This window comes from Macaca mulatta, chromosome 9 (genome assembly GCF_049350105.2).
Source record: "Macaca mulatta isolate MMU2019108-1 chromosome 9, T2T-MMU8v2.0, whole genome shotgun sequence".
Classification (NCBI taxonomy): domain Eukaryota; kingdom Metazoa; phylum Chordata; class Mammalia; order Primates; family Cercopithecidae; genus Macaca; species Macaca mulatta.
Genome location: NC_133414.1, coordinates 125,286,703 through 125,305,802, shown reverse-complemented (window position 1 = coordinate 125,305,802; position 19,100 = coordinate 125,286,703). Strand labels below are relative to the sequence as shown.

Sequence of the window (19,100 nt, the reverse complement as noted above, 5' to 3'; positions counted from 1 at the left end):
AGGCTGTGGTCTCAGTCCTGCCACCAGGGATGTTACTGACGAGAGCAGCGGGGAAAGAGAGAAAGAGAAAGTGGGGAGAGGAAACGGCATAAAATTAGCAAGGAAATTTTGAAGAATGAGGATCATTAGTCATTGATGCCAGAGGGGAGGTAGATGGGAACGAGGTCAAAATAAATTATCACGCTAAGGTACCGGAAGGACAGAATGCTTTGATTTTCCCAAAGGCCTCGCAGTGGTAATATACCTGCACGGTTTGCACCATAAAGTCTGTCGGTCAAGCCCGAACAGTGCCCGACACTTCTTTGGAGTATTTGCATCTGTTAGCATAAGGTAAACACAAAAAATACAACACAATGGTGGGTCGTGCTCAGTTGGATGTGAAATCTCAGCTACCGCTTCCTTTTCTTCTCTATCACCTTGGTTCTACTTGATAATCTTCCCTCACCAAGGACATGAAAGGAAAGGACTTCTATGAGTCAAAAGAAAAAAAATAAAATAAAACAATAAAACACACACACACAAAACAACAACCAGAAACCAAAAAACAACAATGAAAAAAAAATAAATAAATAAAAAGAGAGAGAGAAGAGGAGGGGAGAAGGTGACGTCATTTGCTTCTACCTAGGCCAGGATTCCGATCCTGGGCTGTCACAAGGAAGGGACAGGGGTTGGCAGGTAACATTGCCTGGGAGGGGGCGCGCTAAGGTTTGTTGTCGCTGACCCGAGGAGGCATGAGTGATGCTGTTTTACAGTGGCATTTTGGCTGGCAGCAGCAGGAGAATAAGCACATCCCTCATAGAGCCCATACACTTGGCAGTGTCCCACTCCCCTGTGTCTCCTGAGATCCACACACAGAGCTACAAAGCAACAGGCCAGAGAAGGGGGAGAGGATGGAATAGACCAGCTGCAAACCAGCACAGCGAATCTGGAAAACTATACACACCTGCAAGGGCCGCACCAGTTATTCTGTTGATCAAGGCCAAAGCGCGCTCGGCATTTCTTAGGAGCGCTCAGGTCTGAATGAGTTCAAGAGAGAAGCGAGCAGAGGAGGAGAACATGGGAGAAAGGGAGAGAGAGAGAGAAAAAGAGAGAGAGAGAGAGAGAGGGAGGGAGGGGGGGAAGAGAAAGATACAAATAAGAAAAAAATAAAAATAAAAAAGGGAATAAATCAATGACCTGGTTACTAATTGCAAAATATTGACTTTAGTTTTTTAACTTTCTTTAATTAAAAAAAAAAAAGGTAAAAATCACATTCTTATTCAACTTTTGAAATTAGCTGTTGCAAATAAAGCTGCAGTATCCCTTCTTTAAGGACTGTCTCTCAGATTTGGTTCGAGCTGACAAAGGGAAGTTAGACACGGAAGAACTCTTTTAAATATTTTTCCTCTTTTAGTTCTGTTTTCCCTTTTTTTCTCTCAATTTTTTTTCTTAAAGAAGAAAATAAAGCGAAGGAGGGAGTTAAGTTTGTAACATGCTTTTTTCTTCTCAGAATACAATAGTTTAAAAAAAGAAAAAAATTACAAATAAAAACAAAACAAAATGAAACAAAATAGAAAGAAATAAAGAAAGAAAAGGGTTGTGGTACTGGGATATTGCAGCTTTTGGAATGTTCGTCTTTTCTTTTAAAATCTATTTTCATTAATTATTAAGAGAGGAACAGATAAAGGTAAACAGGCTGTGTGAATGAGCTGTTAGGAGTTAGTTAGAAGCTCATAGCGGCATTTAAGCAGGCACAGTCAGTAAAATGCTAGTGGATTTGCAAATTATGAGCAGAAAAGCAAAAGGAAGAAAAAAACTAAAATAAAAAAAAGCAAAGGAAAAAATAATCATACTGCGGATGCATGCTTGCGTGAGAAAACTTAGTGGGAGCAATGAAAAAAATGCCATTAGATTAAGGAGGTTTATTACTGAATTCCTTCCATTTTTTTTTAACCAGTCTCTTTTAAAGAAATACTGCATATTCAATTTGCACAGTTAGTTCAACTCTAAATCACTGTCATCACTGCTTAAACAACTGTTATGGGAAAAAATAAATAAAGAAACAAAACAAAGGTTAAATTAAATTTAAAAAAAAAAAAAAAACAGAAGCAACTGAAAAAAAAAAATCTACCGAAACATACGAAACTGTGTTGATGGTCACTTTATAGAATGTTCAAATGTCATACGTGTTTAAATGTTAATAAAACTATAATGGCAAGAAAAATTAAAAAACAGTTTATCAACTATTTTAATGACTCAAAATGACATTAGCACCTGTAATCGGAGGAAGTGAAAGGCAAGGATTTAGGAAACATTCGCTGTGTTCTGAAAAAAAAGAACAAATTATACAAAGCCTTCAAAATTTTTGTTTTGTTTGTTTGTAAAAGCCTGGCCTTCTCCAAGGGACCTCTGAGATTGCCTATGCAGTATTTCTAATTTCTTCTAGAGAATGACAAACCTCCTTAATTTAAAATGGGTGTAATTTACCACTGTAAAGGCATGCATCAGAACATTCAGGAACAGCCCAGTTAATATCAAACACTCACACACACCCCCTCCTACTCCCCTAAGCCCCGCCCCCTCCTCATTCCTTCTCAGGCACATACAAAATAAGCAGACTGTATAAATCCCGGCATAGGCATGCCTACCGCTTGCTCTCCAGTTATAGGCTTTGCAGTTATTTTAAAACACATTCCACTAGAATTACAATGTGCTTTTCATGCAACAATGGATGTTACTAGCTTTAAAAGGGCAGTCATGAAGCAATTAATTAAAATGCATAAACAAAAAGGCTGGCTAAGAAGGGTTCCCCCACAATGTCCTGGCCTTGAATTTCTCCTGCCTCCCCCAGATGGAAACCTAACATAAAAGGGTGGTCCTCAGGCTACGGCTTCTTCCTCTAACCTGATGATTGTCACTTACCATTGGTCTCTCCCGGCTGCTTGTCCCTTTTCCTCTTCTTCTTCTTTCCCTAGATGAACAGACAAAACACAGGGAATTATTGCAAGAAACAGACGTGAGAAGAGTGTCTGGGCACACCTGGAAGGAGAAGGCAGGAGGAAGTGATCATACTGCCATCTCCATCCACATCAACTCCCGGTATTTGTCCAACCTCCAACCCCGCTTCAAGCCAAATGCCCTTGCATTGTACCCCAGCTGGAGGGACACGCCCTTCTTAGGAGAAGAGAAGGGATTGGCGGGTGGTGAAGGGAAGCTCTCATTTCTCATATACCTATGTCCATTGTCAAACCTGACCCACAGCACTGGATCCATAAAAGGGAAGGGGGGACTGCACGAGGAAGATTCGGAGAGGAGTGGGATGACGACATTGCAAGCAGTCTGAGAGTCCATCTTTGAGGAGCACATGAAGGTGGTCATGGCTGCACCAGCTTCAAGGGCTGCCCTGCCTGACCTGCTCACAGCTCTTACTTATGAATGCCAAAGGGTCCCATTCTCAATGAAGAGAATGAAAGCTTTAGCAGGGGCTTCTCTTAGAGCTGGTTTTTAAAGATGTGGGGGAAAAGGGTAAAATAGGACCAGGAATCGTATGGGCTCCTTTCACAACTGCTGAGTGGGCTGGGAGCAGTGGCTGATGCCTATAAGCCTGGCACTTTGAGAGGCCAAGGTGGGAGGATCACCTGAGGTCAGGAGTTCAAGACCAGTCTGGCCAACATGGTGAAACACCCGCCTCTACTAAAAACACAAAATTAGCCGGGCATGGTGGTGCATGCCTGTAGCCCCAGCTACTCGGGAGGCTGAGGCAGGAGAATCGCCTGAACCCGGAAGGCGGAGGTTGCAGTGAGCGAAGATCATGCTACTGCACACCAGCCTGGGTGACAAGAGTGAAACTCTGTTTAAAAACAAACAAACAAGAAAACAAACCAAACAAACAAAAACCTGCTGAGTGGACATCTGTAAGAAAGACGTTCCCTCAATTCTCTTCTAGCTGACACAATGAGGATACGATTCCTCCCGAGAATGGGTACATGTACTGAGCCTATGCCAGGTGCCAGGCATGATTCTAGGTGTGCTACGCAGATGGACTAATTTTAATCCTCACAACGATCCTCTTCAACAGGTATTACCGCCATTCCAGTCTCACAGAGGAGAACACTGAGGAGTTAGGTAACTTTGCCAGGGCCACACGTCTAGCAAGTGGTGGGGCCAGGAGAGAACTCAGGTGGTCTTGGCTCCAAAGCCCTCAACCACAAAGCTCTGCTGCCTGCATGTTTAATGCCTACCCTCCAAGGAAGCTCTTTCAGTGAGGGGTTTAGGGGATGAACTGCATAGAGTCTTTCATATTCTCCAACCTGATCCTTCTTGGTATCCTGACCATCTGCTCGAGGTTGCAAATGTGGAATGGGACTGGGGGGAATTCAGGAGAGGGTGACTGCCTCATTCCGGATTGAACTAGTTCTCCCTCCCCTCATAGTCCTGCCCAGATGAAGTAGCTGCCTGGCATACATCGAAATGAAATGGTCTTACATTTCTGTATGTTTCAGAACAGCTAAAAGTTGCCTTCGCCTAAAGCTTCTCACAATATGTTGATGTCAGCTCAGAAGAGAAAAAGACAATGACAGGAAGAAAGAAACTTGAGGTCTGGGCGCAGTGGCTCACGCCTGTAATCCCAACACTTTGGGAGGCCAAGGCGGGCGGATCACAAGGTAAAGAGATCGAGACCATCCTGGCCAACATGGTGAAACCCCATCTCTACTAAAAATACAAAAAATTTGCTGGGCATGGTGGCACGTGCCTGTAGTCCCAGCTACTCGGGAGGCTAAGGCAGGAGAATGGCGTGAACCTGGGAGGCGGAGCTTGCAGTGAGCTGAGATTGTGCTACTGCACTCCAGCCTGGCGACAGAACAAGACTCCATCTCAGAAAAAAGGGAAGGAAGGGAGGAAGGGAGGAAGGAAGGGAGGAAGGGAGGAAGGGAGGAAGGGAGGAAGGGAGGAAGGGAGGAAGGGAGGAAGGGAGGAAGGAAGGAAGGAAGGAAGGAAGGAAGGAAGGAAGGAAGGGGGAAGGGAGGAAGGGAGGAAGGGAGGAAGGAAGGAAGGAAGGAAGGAAGGAAGGAAGGAAGGAAGGAAGGAAGAGGGAAGGAGGGAAGGAGGGAGGAAGGGAGGAAGGGAGGAAGGAAGGAAGGAAGGAAGAGGGAAGGAGGGAAGGAGGGAAGGAGGGAGGAAGGGAGGAAGGGAGGAAGGGAGGAAGGGAGGAAGGGAGGAACTCGAGAACACATTAGGCTCTGTCAGGAGAACCTCAAGCTCGGTGATGCCACCAAGCTTAGGCTCCACCCTAGGGCTGAGGGCCATCTGTTGTAGAAATGGCCTGTCTCTTCTATGAGGTCAAGGGGCCTGTGCCACTTGGGAGCTTTGTTTTGGCCTTCTGTTCAGGGCTGTTATTGAAACGTGCTATGTCCCTTCACGTATAATTTCTTTTAAAAGGACTTCACGTGCTTTATCATGAAGCTGGCATCTCATGGGCCTGCAACAGACCATCTCCATGCCCGCGCCTCTCCCACGTGAGGGGCAAAGTGCCACCTGGCTGTCCTGGAACAGGCAGATGGGCCTAGTTTCAGTTCATTTAGGAGCCTGAAGTATTCATAAAAACCGGGCACAGAAATGTGTTAACTTCATGGAGTATCAGCATCCCCATAGACAAGGGCTTCTCAGCCACGTGTGAAAAAGCATCTCCATTTCCAGTTCCTTGCAATACACTGTGGAGGCATCTGGAAATTCCTCTGCCCACAAGGAAGCTGTCCCTTTAGGATATAGCATAGAGATGGTGACTACTGAAGAAGTTCTCATTTACACCAGAGACTTCCGGAGGACAGGGACTGTGTTTTAACAAAAAGAAGACATGAGAAAGTGGATAAACACTAAGCTTAGTGAAGAGGAAGATGCGTCTCCAGGGAGGTGGCCACCCTACTACCCCCTTAAATGTCACAGAAGAAAGAAAGGGCCTAATATAGCGGTGGAAGAAAAGAAACTCAGGTGAGCAAATGGCATGGGACCTCTATCCTTTACCTAGTGTAGAGGGCTAGAAAGGAAACAATGTCAAATATAACCCCAGGGGTTAGATACCACTGTGGGACTCAAGATTTTTTTCTCTTGGTCTCTAGAGAATGTGCCAAATCTGACAACCCAAATGTGGCTGTTTTCACTCAATTCTGTTTTCCGAAGGTAGAGACATAAAGTCTTCCGTTACCAGTTGGCTGGAAAAGCAGGAATGTGAAAGAGGCATGAGGCGAGCTCAGGAAATATTTTCCAGAAGAACCTTTTGGAGTTTACAATGACCAAAGTAATTTATGGAAACTCCCATGTCAAGTTAGTTTAAAAAAAAAAAAAAAATACTAGTAAGTTGCTACCACATTCAAACCCATAAAAGCTTCAATGCTGCGGTTCTTAGTCCCAGTGTTCCCTAGTGCATAAAAGGAAGGAGTGAGTGTGAGTGTGTGTGTTCACACCCATGTGTAATGAGTCATTGTAATAGGAATCTAAGTACCTCTTACAAGAGATAAAGTTCCTAGAGCCCTAAATCCAGATCTCTAAACCTCAAATCGTCTCAGGAGTTCCCTTATTATACCAAACCATCTTCCAAATTTAAAACTGAGCTAAAGCCATTTTGAGTGCCTCACAGCCCTTCTGAAACCCAGAAAGTATGTCACAAAAAGCCTCGAGCAATACTTTCTCTAAACGACTCTGAGGCAAGTCAAACACGGTATTCTTTTGAAGCTATCACAGTCTGCCTTGTACCTTTGTAGAGATTTCACCCTGCACAACTCCAGGGGGCACCATTCACATAGACCCCAGTGTAAATGACATACTCTAGAGTTGTGCAGTGCACGCCCTGCACAGCTGTACATGAAGGCCCTACTATGACCCAAAATGTCTATCGGGGATATGATCTCTACAGAGAAGCTGAATTCCGCTCTGTGGTATCATTCTAGATTACTCAAAGAATTGGGTCTGTAGCAGGTAGAAGCTCAAGATGAACTCTAAGAACTTCTGACCTGAAAACAGGAGAGCAGCTTTCCTGAAATGATATGGTTGTGTACGTGGAGGCTATGGAGCCTGCCTGCTGCTGGAAATCTCCACCTCAGGGTCAGGTGGGGGTGAACAGCAAGCCTGTGGGAGAGCATTCACTTTCTCATCCTCTTCCTTTCAGCTCCAGAAGAAAGGCTTCCCCACTGCACACATGCTGGGGACAAACAGAAAGGTCCCAAGCAGTGGAGACCCCGTGCAAGCCCATCTGTCAGCGACAAGGGCTCTCTCAGTAGAACACACGCGCCATCCAAGAGGTGCCAGCACTCCTTCCTGATTCAATTCCCAGGAGGAGCACAGTCTAGCGCTGCCAGTTAGGGGGGCAGGGCCTCGAGAAAGATGGCCAGGGGCACCTCCCTTCTCCCTCGTCTGCACTGCAAGCACGGGTTTAAAAGTATGAGAAGAAAGAGGAAGGAGGCCTGAAATCACTCATCAGAGCAGGCAGAAGCAGCTCCTCCTCAGGATCACATAGGCCCGCAGATGTTTGCGATCTCCTGGCGGATGCTAAGTTCTGAGGGAGTAAAGATGTCCGACTTAACTCTGAATCCCTGTAATAACTTGTGCACGGTAAGTGCACACTCAGTTCAGTAATAATTTAATGACCTCAACCCCCAAACGTAGAGCTGCTTCACCGCGGATGATGCCAGTGGGAGAGTCAAAAGTAACTGGAAAAGTAACCATCCACGGTTCTAAGACATTGACAGGAAGGGGATGAGAGGCCTGTGCTGGCCTTAAGACAAGTTTTGGTTTTCCCCTAAGAGTGGACAGGAGTCTCTGGAAGACAGTGTGCTCATGGGAGGAGAGGAATCATGGGGTCACAACCACTGCAATTAGTAAAAACAATCATACCATGGTGTTTCCTACAACCCAAGAGAGGACTAGGCAGATCCTGTAGCCAACACAGAGCCCAGGATCACACACACCACACAGTACACTTTTCCCTGCCCCTTTTTGGGCCCAGAGTCAGTCCATGCATCCTGCCAAAGGCTGACTTCCTCTGGCTGCTTTCAGGGATATTCCCATCATGCTCTTCTCAGGATGAAATAGGCTTCTAACTTCTACTGCACCATGGCACAAAGCAATAGTTTTCTTTTTCCTTCTTAAGGGTAAAGGGCCTGCTGAAAGACCTGGGAGGAATTAAATTCTGTTCCTCCACACCTCCCACAGGTCTTCCCTAGGCCATACCACTGATCACTGCTGAGGAGCCTGAGGAACCTAATTCAGAACATAAGGTCCTCTGGGTGTATCCTAGAGCCTTGCCTCCTCTAGGAAGCAGACAAGCACCAAATCAACCTCATTGGTACTGAGCTGGAACAATGGGACTGCAGCCTCCTCTCTCCACCCCGAAGAATGACTGCGAGCTGATCGAACCATCCATACTGGAAGCCCCTCCCTGCACTTTAGTGATCCAGGAAGATGCTACTGGTCCTCAAAGTGGGCAGAGTGGACGCTCCTGAGGTCCACCCCAGTCAAGTGGCAGGTCCTGTTTTCTTTGTCCATATAGACGCACAACACAGCTCTATAGACTCTTATCCTAAGGAAAACGATCCACCTACATAGTTATCCCGCGCGGACCAGCCGGGGTACAGCTGCATATGAAGCTGTCGCTCCTTCCGGGCCAGCTCATAGTATTTCGCTTGCTCTTCTCTGGACAGTGCGTGCCACTGGAGGGGATGTGGGGTGCAGACGAGAAAGACATGAACAAACAGAAAAGCATGAAAGAACATCATACACTAAGCCAAGGTCAGGGAATAAATGCTGCTGTTTTTTTGGTTGAGTCTATCCAGAAATGGTATAATCTGTACGTACTGACTGTTTGCTGGGTCCTGGCACTAACAGGAATATTTAGACAAAACTTGATTTGTTATCTATGTCATTCTGTCATTTACTCACACTCTCGGGTGGGGGAAGAGTATGGCTGTGGCTGTTCTGAATGCTATCTGAGTGCAGAATAACTAGTCCTGACTCCATGAAGGTCATTCGAGGACTCAGAATGTGGCTGAAGGGCAAGAATTCTCCAAAGAAATGGGGACAGAGACATTCTGCCACCTGACCTGCTGCACTCTGGTCCCTCACCACCCACCCCCCACTTCTCCCTGAGAAGGGCATCACCTACCCTCCGCCCAAGGATCTGGTTGATGGCCGCGCTTTCTTTCAACGTGCACTCAGCTACGACCTTTGCTCTCATTTCCTTCATATACAACATGAATGCATTAAGAGGTTTCTTTATGTGGGGCTTCTTCTTTTCTTCTTCCTTTTTGGAGTCCTGATGCTTTCTGGAGACAGACAAAACAGACACAACCCAATAAACAAGGTAGTGGTCCAACTTCCTCCATGGCAGAGCGCGTATCTCCTTGTCTCCTAACCCCCAAGTCTTGCAGTTTTGGATGAAAAACCATGTTTTTAGTCTTCTCTACCCCGGAAAATGGAATGAAAATAGCTTGGGGAGGGGTTGGGGGAAGGGAGGGATTTTGCAATCACTTCCTCAAGTTTCACAAATACACAATTTTCCCAAGCCAGAGAGGAAAGCACATGGTTGCTGTCTTCACCTCGGCAGGGTTTTCTCCTGCTTGCAGAACAAAGCTCCAAATGTTCAAGTACAGGGTTAGGGGGCAGGGAAGTGGTTGCAAATCCCAGTGTATCCAAGTACACACACAGAAAACAGTTCTGTTCTAACCCGTGGTGGTGCAGTGAGATTCTGCCACTGTGCACTCTCTCTATCTTTGTAAGGGAGGCAGAGCCCACACAGCCTGGGTATTGGCTGGAGTCAAACCAAACGAGGCCAACCTTAGGGAGAAGACCACCACCCAGTAGCTGCAACAGGCTTGCAGAACACTGCGGCAACGAAGAAGTGAGAAAAACAGCAACACTTACGAGCTATGGAGTGAGCCGACGTCACTCTGGGACGATTCCTGTTTGACTGTTGGTGTGACTATGGCCGGATGCGGAATGCCCGTCGTGTGTAGCGTATGATGTGGTGGGACCATATGGGGAGGGAACCTAGAAGACAGAAAGCTGTGTAAATCGTCAGAATCAAAATGAATGAATGAGGAGGAATGTGTACACACAATTAAAAAGAAAAAAAAAAAACAGCACGTAACACTCACATGAAAGCAACGCAAGGCATATGAAACCTGTCAGCATTAATTAGCGATAAATTAAACATAATGATTCTCATAATGTCATTAAAGCCAATCTCCCCCTTCATTATTGCTACTGACATAAGACATTATGATTTTTAACATATTTAGCAAAAAACAAATTTAACTGACGTACTTGGGCGGAAAAGTGGGCCTGGACTACCTGCCAGAAATCGCACGTCCACTTATTTTTTGAGGCATTATTAGTGGCATCTAAGAAGACAATTTCCTAAGTCCTAATCAGCTCTAAAATGAAAGGTGAAATCTTTTGTTGTATATTGACAGCTAAATAAAATATTAACGTGGTTGAAATATACATACATTTTTGACAATGCTGTGCAAGCCTCATTAGGCCTCATCCTGTTGATGAAGTGCAATACAATTTTTATTTTTCTTTTGCGTTGTGTCCCATCATTTGACAGGAATGGGAGAGAGTGAGGCAGGAAGACAGGGAAAATTCAAATAGTTCCTATTTGGTTCATATCATAAGTCATGGACATTTTAAATAAGTTTGTATCCCGTTATGGAAAGATGCAAAAAATAAAAGGAAAGGAAAGAACAGGTGCACACACACACACACACACAATAAAGCTTTGATTCTGATTTGTATGCCCTTTCTCCTCTAAAATTTAGGATCCCTATATCACTTTTACTTCATATATTGTCTATGCATCATCAAGAAGTCTCCTAAATGATTATCAAAATTATAAATGAAAGATACAGTTTATTTTCTCTCCTCTCATGCTGCTCATTTTTTGGACAGTTCTCTAAGACACATTTTAGGGCCTTAATTGGCATTTCCCAACCAAGTACATTAGCCAGGACAGAGAGAGCTAATTTCAACCTATTCTTGGCCCATCTGCAAACTGACAACTGGATCAAACACCTTTCTCATTTTCTCTTTTGCATTGTGTCACCATGATTTGTACTGGGTTGGAAGACTCGCCCCTCTTCAAGCAACATATCCTACTATAGAAAAAAGTAGTGAGGGAGAGGGCAGAATCCCGAAAGAAAACAAAATGGCAGCCTCCTGCTCCAACCTGGCAAGGTGATTCAAGGGAGCAGACGGGAAGCTGTACAGATGAAGATCATGGCAACTGTTGCTTTCTTAATAAGTCCAAACCAAAACAGTCCAACGTACCACCCAAGGAATAATAACCTGCTCTTCACAAAGCCAATTCTGGTGGGAACTAGAGGGCCTGCCTAATGAGGATCTATCACGACAGTTCTCTCAAAAGGATACAAAGTTTCTTCCAGAAGCAGGCTAGAGATAGTTTCCATTCAGCCAAAATGAGGTAACAAACGTTAATGTGAAAAATAATAGAATGATTAAAGTACTAACTGAATCTACACAGATCAACAGAGGAGGGAAAGTTAATGAACAATGCTGATTCTTGAAGAAGGCCCAAGCCACGGTAGACATTTCACTCAAAAATCCCACCCCGATCTGATGTGGCCTCTCCTGCCACTGCCTTTACACATTTAAGCCAGTGGTGCAGACTGCATGACATGACTTTAAAAATAACAACCATACGAGTCCTTTGAATGTATCAAAAAAGTAAGAGAGAGAAGGAAAATGTAAGGAAACAAACAAGCTAACAACCTTCATCCCCTTCCCCTCAAAATAATGTGAAAAACAAAAAAAAGCAGAGCCCTTGGGAGACACTTGGGCTCCAAGTGACACCCTGTTCCTTCCCACTGCTCGAAGGCCTCAGAGGAAACAGAAGCTAAGAACATGTGTTCTTGGAAACCCTTGGGTGAAGTGGTGGGTGGCAGCTTTTACTGTGAATTTTAAAGGCCTGACATTCCTCAAATACATATGTTCCCTTCGTGCAGACTGAGAATATGTGTACAGACGTGCGAGGGAGAGGGAGGGGGAGACAGAACAAGGCTGTGTGTGTGAGTGTGTATATGTACGTGTGTGTACATACACCAAATACCATGGGAAGACGCCACAATCTGAGCACACTTTGGGGTGCAAACTTCCAATGCTGCCACGAAGAAGACACATTTCTAAGTTCCCATACCTACACGTATATTCCCGTATCTGAAAAATGTTCGGCACAGAAAGAGACCGGGTATGAACGTGGATGTGGGCTGTATACACATACCTTCGCTTAAGAAATTCCTGTCTGCAGACAACTATTTCATGAAATGCAATAAACACCCTAAAAATTCTAAGCAGCTCATTATATACCCCCGTCTGCTTTCATGGCTCCAAGCCAGAATATAATGATGAACCTTAACTTGTTAAGAACAACTAATTTTTGTTTCTGGCTGTCTCAGGGGCTTCTCTCTTACTCACTCTCACTTTACTTCACTGTTGACACGTTTCTGTTAACCGGATGTCATCTGCCGGCCTTGATTTTATGCACAAGCAGTAGGATGCATTTTCCTGTGCAACAATCCTGCTTTGAGTTGCATTAGGTTTGTCATTATTCTCTCATTTTCCCCCTTGCACTTGTAACATTTCATCTCTTCCTGCCTTATTTTTTGTGAGCCACGGTGCACCCACATTATGGTTTATACATGATCTCGCTCCCTTTGAAGCCGGCAGATTTCAGAGCCGGCTCTCGTCAGGAGAAGAGCCTTGCACCAATTTAGCGGGCTGAGGGCCCGGAGCTCCAACATCTCAATCTAAAGGGGGTCACAGGGTGGCACAAGTGAGTGTCAGCAAGAGCTGTTTAATTGCCAATCTAGGCTTCTCCATGGTGTTTAAAGTATAATGACCCATCACTTAATTCTGAGAAGTCCTGGCCCCACTGCCGAATAGAATGAATATCAAAGGATGTTCTGGAACAGGGCAAGCTGCCTACATTTGCTATAACTGCCATAAGTATAATAGACCTATACTTCTGTCGCCCCATTACCACAATAATGTATTTAATTTGCTGTATACGCTTTTTAACTAGCTAACTTTCATTTGGCCTACCTGGGGAATTGGCTGCCTCTCCCCGCACCTTGAGGCCCTAACCTTTCTTCCTGATGTTCCCTTCCTTTCCTCCACCCCCTGCCCACCTATAAATCATCGACTAACCTCCTAATGATAATTCAATCGATCAGCTTAACCCCAATCCCTATCCTACAATTACTTTACCACTTTTAACCTCCGGAATGCACCAAATAAACAAACATGAAAAAGAACCAGGTGCAATATACAAATGCTGGCAAGGTGGGAAGAGGAGCTGTGGACTATAAGCTGCTACACTAATAGAACTACGTGTAGCCATGGTCCCTGGGTGCTCTCCACCTGGGAGACCCCCTATTCATTCCCATGCTTTGTGAAGCTGTGATGACACTATTTACTAAGTGTATGCTTCCTCTTCTCTCCAGGCCAGAGAACACACGAGCGTTTTCCTGCCTAACTAATACTGGCATGGATTTTGAAATTTTGATGATCTATCGCAGGTAGAAAATGGGTCTTTTCAACTGCAATATCCATGGCATAGTTACCGATGCTAGATATGCCACAGTTTGTTTTTCTTAATGAATGTAACTCTCTGTCACTGCCAAAATTACTGTTTTGTAAGTAGGAAAAGCAGCATCTTGACCTGTCTTTCCAGGCCCTTCTCTGGTCTTGGCTTGACATGTTGGCCGCAGGGATTGGGGAAAGAAGCTGGGGACAGCATCCCTGCCATGTAATGCATGCTAATTTCATTATGTGCCATCATCAGAATGGGTTGGTGATTTCAGACCATCAGCAAAGTCTAAACCTCCACCGATTTAATTAACTTGACTGAAAATCAGATGAACAGAAAATAAAACTATCATTAGAAACAATTAGCGACTACTTAAACATACTGCTGCCAACCAGTTTGTAAATAAACTAGCAGTCACTGAAAAATTAGCCAGAATTAATCAGAGGGAGGAAAAGAAGAACATGGGGATAGGAGTGTATCTTGTAAATATATTTCTATGCTGAGATATAAATACATATGAATGTACAGCACACACACACATGATTTTTTTTTTTAACTTTCAAAGACTTAGAGCTGTACAGACCACTATGATATGCACCAACCACGTGTGGCTATTGAATATTTGAAATGTGGCCAGTCTAAACTGAGAAGTGCTGTGTGTATAAGATACACATCAGATTTTGTACCAAAGCTCAGTACAAAAAAGAACATAACATCTTATTAATAGTTGTTGTCCAGGGATAGCATGTTAAAATGATAATATTTTGGCTATATTGCATTGAATAAAAACATGTCATTAAAAATAATTTTATCTTTTTTTAAAAAAAACCTTTTTTAAAAACGCGGCTACTACGAAATTTAAAATTCCCTCTGTGGCTCACACTATACTTCTACTGGACAGTGCTACCTTCGAGGGGAGGAGGCGGATGCTTGCTTGTTGACTTGGAATCAGAGTCTGAGCTTTGAAAACACCAGTAATCTTTATCCGAACTCTTCTTGGTATAACAATAAAACTACCTTCACCGCTACCTTTCTTGCCGAGGACAGGACAACAGAGAAATGGCATTTCAAAAAGCTTCGGTCCTGTTTCTCCCTTGCCTTCTTAATTCTTTCAAATACATTGTTCAACTGAGCGACTCAAAAATTTTACCCAGAAACACATCACTTACCTTGGAATTTCAGGGCAATTTTCCAGGATTTTCTGGGAGTACAATCTAATGTCACATTGGCTTTACACTAATAGAACTACATGTAGCCGTGGTCCCTGGGTGGCCTGGTGGCCATCTAGGGAACTTCCTGAGAAGTCACCCGTGGCCTTGGAGGAAGGCCCCGGTTCTTGGAACTCACCTGGACATGGAAGCATTGACAGTCAGAGCTGTGGGGTAGGGGTGTCTGAATCCTCCTGTCGTGATTGGGTACACTGGTTGACCTTGCCTGCAAAGAAGGGGTACAAAGTAAGAGACTTGAAACAAGGGTGGGGGTGGGGACAAGAAAAAGAAGAAAAGGGAAAAGTTCTCTCTGCACAGTAAGCTTTATTCTCATTTGATCAGAACAAAAATCTTGGGGATTGTACAGGAAGGATCAAAGGGAAGAAACACAGAACAATTTGAATGCCATAAATCTGATAGGAATGGCTAATTAAATTTTATAACCTCTGCTTATGTCAATAGAGACCCTCTCCCCAAGCTGAAACTAGGTGTTTTGTTGTAATAATTAAAGGCGAAGTCTCGCTTGCTTTAATGGAGCCATCACACTAATTGAGGGCTACACATCCAAAGGAAAACAATAATGAATGTAAATTTATACCAAAATAAAGTACAGTGAATCAAAGGACTTCAGTTGCGCTTTGGGCCTCTTTCGGTATTTAGATCTCGGTGAGAAAACATTAAATTAACAGAGCTTAATTTGTAGCCTTTTGTCAAATTAACAAGTGTTGACAAGAGTTACCGGGGGGAGAGTCCCCAAGAAGAATTGTGGGTAACCAATAGACAATCACACCTCATTACAATAATTAAAAAATACAGCAACATGCAAAATAGCATCCTCATGAAAGACACACAACTTTTTCTGACAGAGGGTTGTCTGAGTTGGCTATTCCTTTTTATCTAGCCTTCAAATATCTCCCCATCAGCTGAATGGGGCAAATGATCACTGAGAACTATTTGAGGGTTGGCCCCATCTATTTAGAAGAAATGGGTCACAAGCTCATGTTCCTGTCTACCCTCCCAATAAAAATAAGGCGAGACAAAGAAACAGAAACTACACCCGGGGTTGGTATTTGGTATAGCTACTACATAATGCAATCTGTTTTTTTTTTAAAAAAACAAACAAACCAAAAAAAAAAAAAATACAGGTAGAATTGTGGGGTAAGCCACTCCAAAATGTTATCTTCCTTAAGGCTTTGTAAGGCCGTCTTCCCTAAGACTCAAACCTGAGTTTTACCAGGATTTATTCCTGTTAGCATTCAATGTATTGTCCTGTGTTGTTCAGATCACTGACAAACAAGGAGAAATATATCCAAAGAAACAATCACGAAACACGTATTACACACGTGCTCATGCAAAAACACACATACACACAACCCGCCACAGTATGCTAATGCATCAAAGGCCTTTCTACTCTGAATTTAAAACACAGTTTTTTTAAGTTGCAAAAGACAGTCAAATAATCTGGCACTGCCAGGAACTAGGACTGATGCTTACGAAGGCCCCACATGCTACAGTGACAGTTCCAACTGCCCCATTCCCACTGTTCACAGTCATTCACGTGCAAAGACTCTCAGAGAGATGCTGATTCAGTCCCAAGGAGCTTCTCAACAGACAAAACTTTCCACTGCTGTTGTCAACTTGGGAGTAATGCTCAGCATGAGGTGGGGTGTCCTGGAATCATACGAGAACACGCCCTAATCCCAACCCTGGATTTCAAAACAAGGCAGTTCTTGTTCCCGCTTCTGTGCCCTCAAATATGTAACACCTAAAAGGGAGGACTCGGCAGCCTCAACCCAATGACATGATTGCAGTTTGGGCAGCCAACAGCAGAAAGGCCATGGTCAGCTTCATTGGGTGGAAGTCCCAGAAGTCTTCTGCAATTCCCAAAGGATCTTCAGGGCACCTCTGTCCACAGAGACTTTGGGGACCATGGTCTCGAAATGCTAAGTGCCAATAACTCTTTTCCTACAGAATCCATCTGAATGGCTATGGATTTGCCTGTATTCCCACAGGACACCTCAGCAACACCTTTCCTGTGCCCTCCCACAGCCCCCTCCCCAACCCTGGCTTCTGACACACACATACACACACACACACACACGTACAGAATAAATAATAAGCATGCCCGTGTAAGAAACAAAAAGGAAATTAAAAAATGGAACTCCTTACTGTGGTACTAACCATCCTAGCGGATGGGGGATTTGTCCTACGGTGCCAGGCGATAGCGGGTAATACGGGGATATATCTGGAGGGTGCGGAGGCCGTGGGATTCCTGAGGGAAGAAGCAGCATTTTAGGTACAAAGGAGGGAGAGAGGGAAAGAGCAACTCGTTAGGGGATGGGAACAGGGAAAGAGGAGGAAGAGAGGCATCTCTTCTGGAATCCTAACACAAGGTTCATTTGTGATTATAAATCCTAAGAGTTGTTGGTAGGTTTCATCTCATTTTCCCTTAGCCTCAGTTTGAAAAATTAGTTTACCTCCTTCTAAATGGACTGGGATAGTGGGTAGACTCAGATATATGCCATCTTGGGTCTTTCTGCCTCACGTGACTGGTGTGATTGTTTCAAGTTTAAAAGAAACAACCTCAAAAAGGCTCGGCAGCTGGTGGGGAATGAAGCAATGGTAATCCCTGTTGCTCTTACAACACGGGCCCTTCGCCCTGCGGAGTTTCATGCCTTACCTGCACGAAAGTTACTCCTCTGATTTCTAACAGACTTTTTGAGCTGTGGCATTCAAAAGGTTACTACCCTTGCTTTTTTTCAAAAATGGTGACTCCTCTAAAATGTCTCCACCTCTATTTGGATGAGCTGGAGAAACTGATCAAATGCCATGTGGCATCCTATCCAAGGTAGAACCAGAGCTGAACAGACAAGGAGGTGTTGGAGGCTTGTGTACTCCATTCTGGAACTTCATCCGCTAGGGGACAGAGTCACCTGTGGGGATTAAGCCCATCTGCTGAATGGGCACCTTGTGCGTTGCAGGGGCTAAGAGCTTCACAAGGCACACATGAGGGGATTCTGCAAGTACGTGCCACCGCATGCCTGCCAGTTCCACAGGAGCACATTCTACAGTCGACTCTGACAGAGAAGAACTGATCTGTGCCGTTGAAGTGGGAGGCAAAAGGCACAATACCACAGAATTAAAACAGAGTAAAGGAGGGAACGGACTGCATGTTCGTGGATGAAAACGACTTCATTTTTTTAAAAATTCATTCAGGAAGCTTTTAATCTGTAAATTAAGTCTCCCTGGGTGACATTTTCATGCAGACATTGCTTTCTCTCTATTACAAAAACCAAACAGATTAGCTGGGCTTGGACCCTACACCAAGCCATTTGCACACTTGAAAGAATGTTCGCAGAGGAAAAGTAAACAGTCCACAGACGTTAATCATATGTTTTACGATAACCATTTAAAAGCTATTCCCTGTACTACCATTATTTAAATGAGACGTTGACGCTGCCATTCACTGGTGGAGCCTGGGGCCGGCTGGAGGAGGCCGCCAGGCATCCAAGCACCAGGCTCAGTCCTGCACCAGCACAAAGGGGCTCAGAGACCAGTAAAACCCAGCTCATGTGTGGCTTCTTTCAGGGGCAGTGAAGGCCGCCTAACCAGGCAGTCTACCTACCCCAGCACTACCAATCCCCTCTACCTACCCCAGCACTACCAATCCCCTCTACCTACCCCAGCACTACCAATCCCCTCTAACGAAGTGATGCGTGATCACCAACTTAAACCCATCCTTCCAATTACTGAGCTGGGAAGGGAAACTCCTACCAACATACTGGGTAGCCTGAAAGACACACACTAAGCTTACCTGTTCTCCCAAGACCACCCCACCAGGAGCTGGGGCTGCCTGCCTGATTTAGATCTTGTTGAAGGAGAACTAAAAGTAACCCCACCTTCTCTCCTTCTCCCCTTTGGGAAAAAAGCAGTCAATGAACGACTGGGATAAAAAGGGGATGCTAGGTTGGGTGTGGTGGCTCATGCCTGTAATTCCAGCACTTTGGGAGGCCGAGGCGGTCAAAAATTCGAGACCAGCCTGGCCAACATGGTGAAACCCTGTCTCTACTAAAAATACAAAAATTAGCTGGGTATGGTGGCACATGCCTGTAGTCCCAGCTACTTGGGAGGCTCAGGCAGGAGAATTGTTTAAAACTGGGAGGCAGAGGTCACAGGGAGCCAAAATCGCTCCACGGCACTCCAGCCTGAATGTCAGAGCAAGACTCTGTTTCAAAACAACAACAACAACAGGGACACTGAAAAGCATGGCAACTTCTCCCAGACACCCACTGGTTGTTCTAAGAAGAAATGAAGCA

At 44.6% G+C, this 19,100-nt stretch overlaps 1 protein-coding gene across 50 annotated transcripts in view; it reads right to left on the bottom strand.

The window, feature by feature from the left end:
- The window catches only part of TCF7L2 (transcription factor 7 like 2), a 220,662-nt gene that overhangs the window by 6,714 nt on the left and 194,848 nt on the right, over positions 1-19,100 (bottom strand). For 6 of the 50 annotated variants that reach the window (XM_077947507.1, XM_077947508.1, XM_028826847.2 and 3 more), the window contains 7 exons: positions 16,954-17,056; positions 14,924-15,010; positions 9,892-10,017; positions 9,134-9,293; positions 8,574-8,681; positions 2,902-2,950; positions 245-317 (listed from right to left, as the gene is read on the bottom strand). In XM_077947507.1, coding sequence (XP_077803633.1) covers positions 245-317; positions 2,902-2,950; positions 8,574-8,681; positions 9,134-9,293; positions 9,892-10,017; positions 14,924-15,010; positions 16,954-17,056 — 706 coding nt within the window. Of the gene's footprint in view, positions 1-244; positions 318-943; positions 1,017-2,253; positions 2,305-2,901; positions 2,951-8,573; positions 8,682-9,133; positions 9,294-9,891; positions 10,033-14,923; positions 15,011-16,953; positions 17,057-19,100 lie in introns of all 50 variants that reach the window. The other 44 variants (XM_077947527.1, XM_077947528.1, XM_028826865.2 and 41 more) reach the window with 15 other exon arrangements.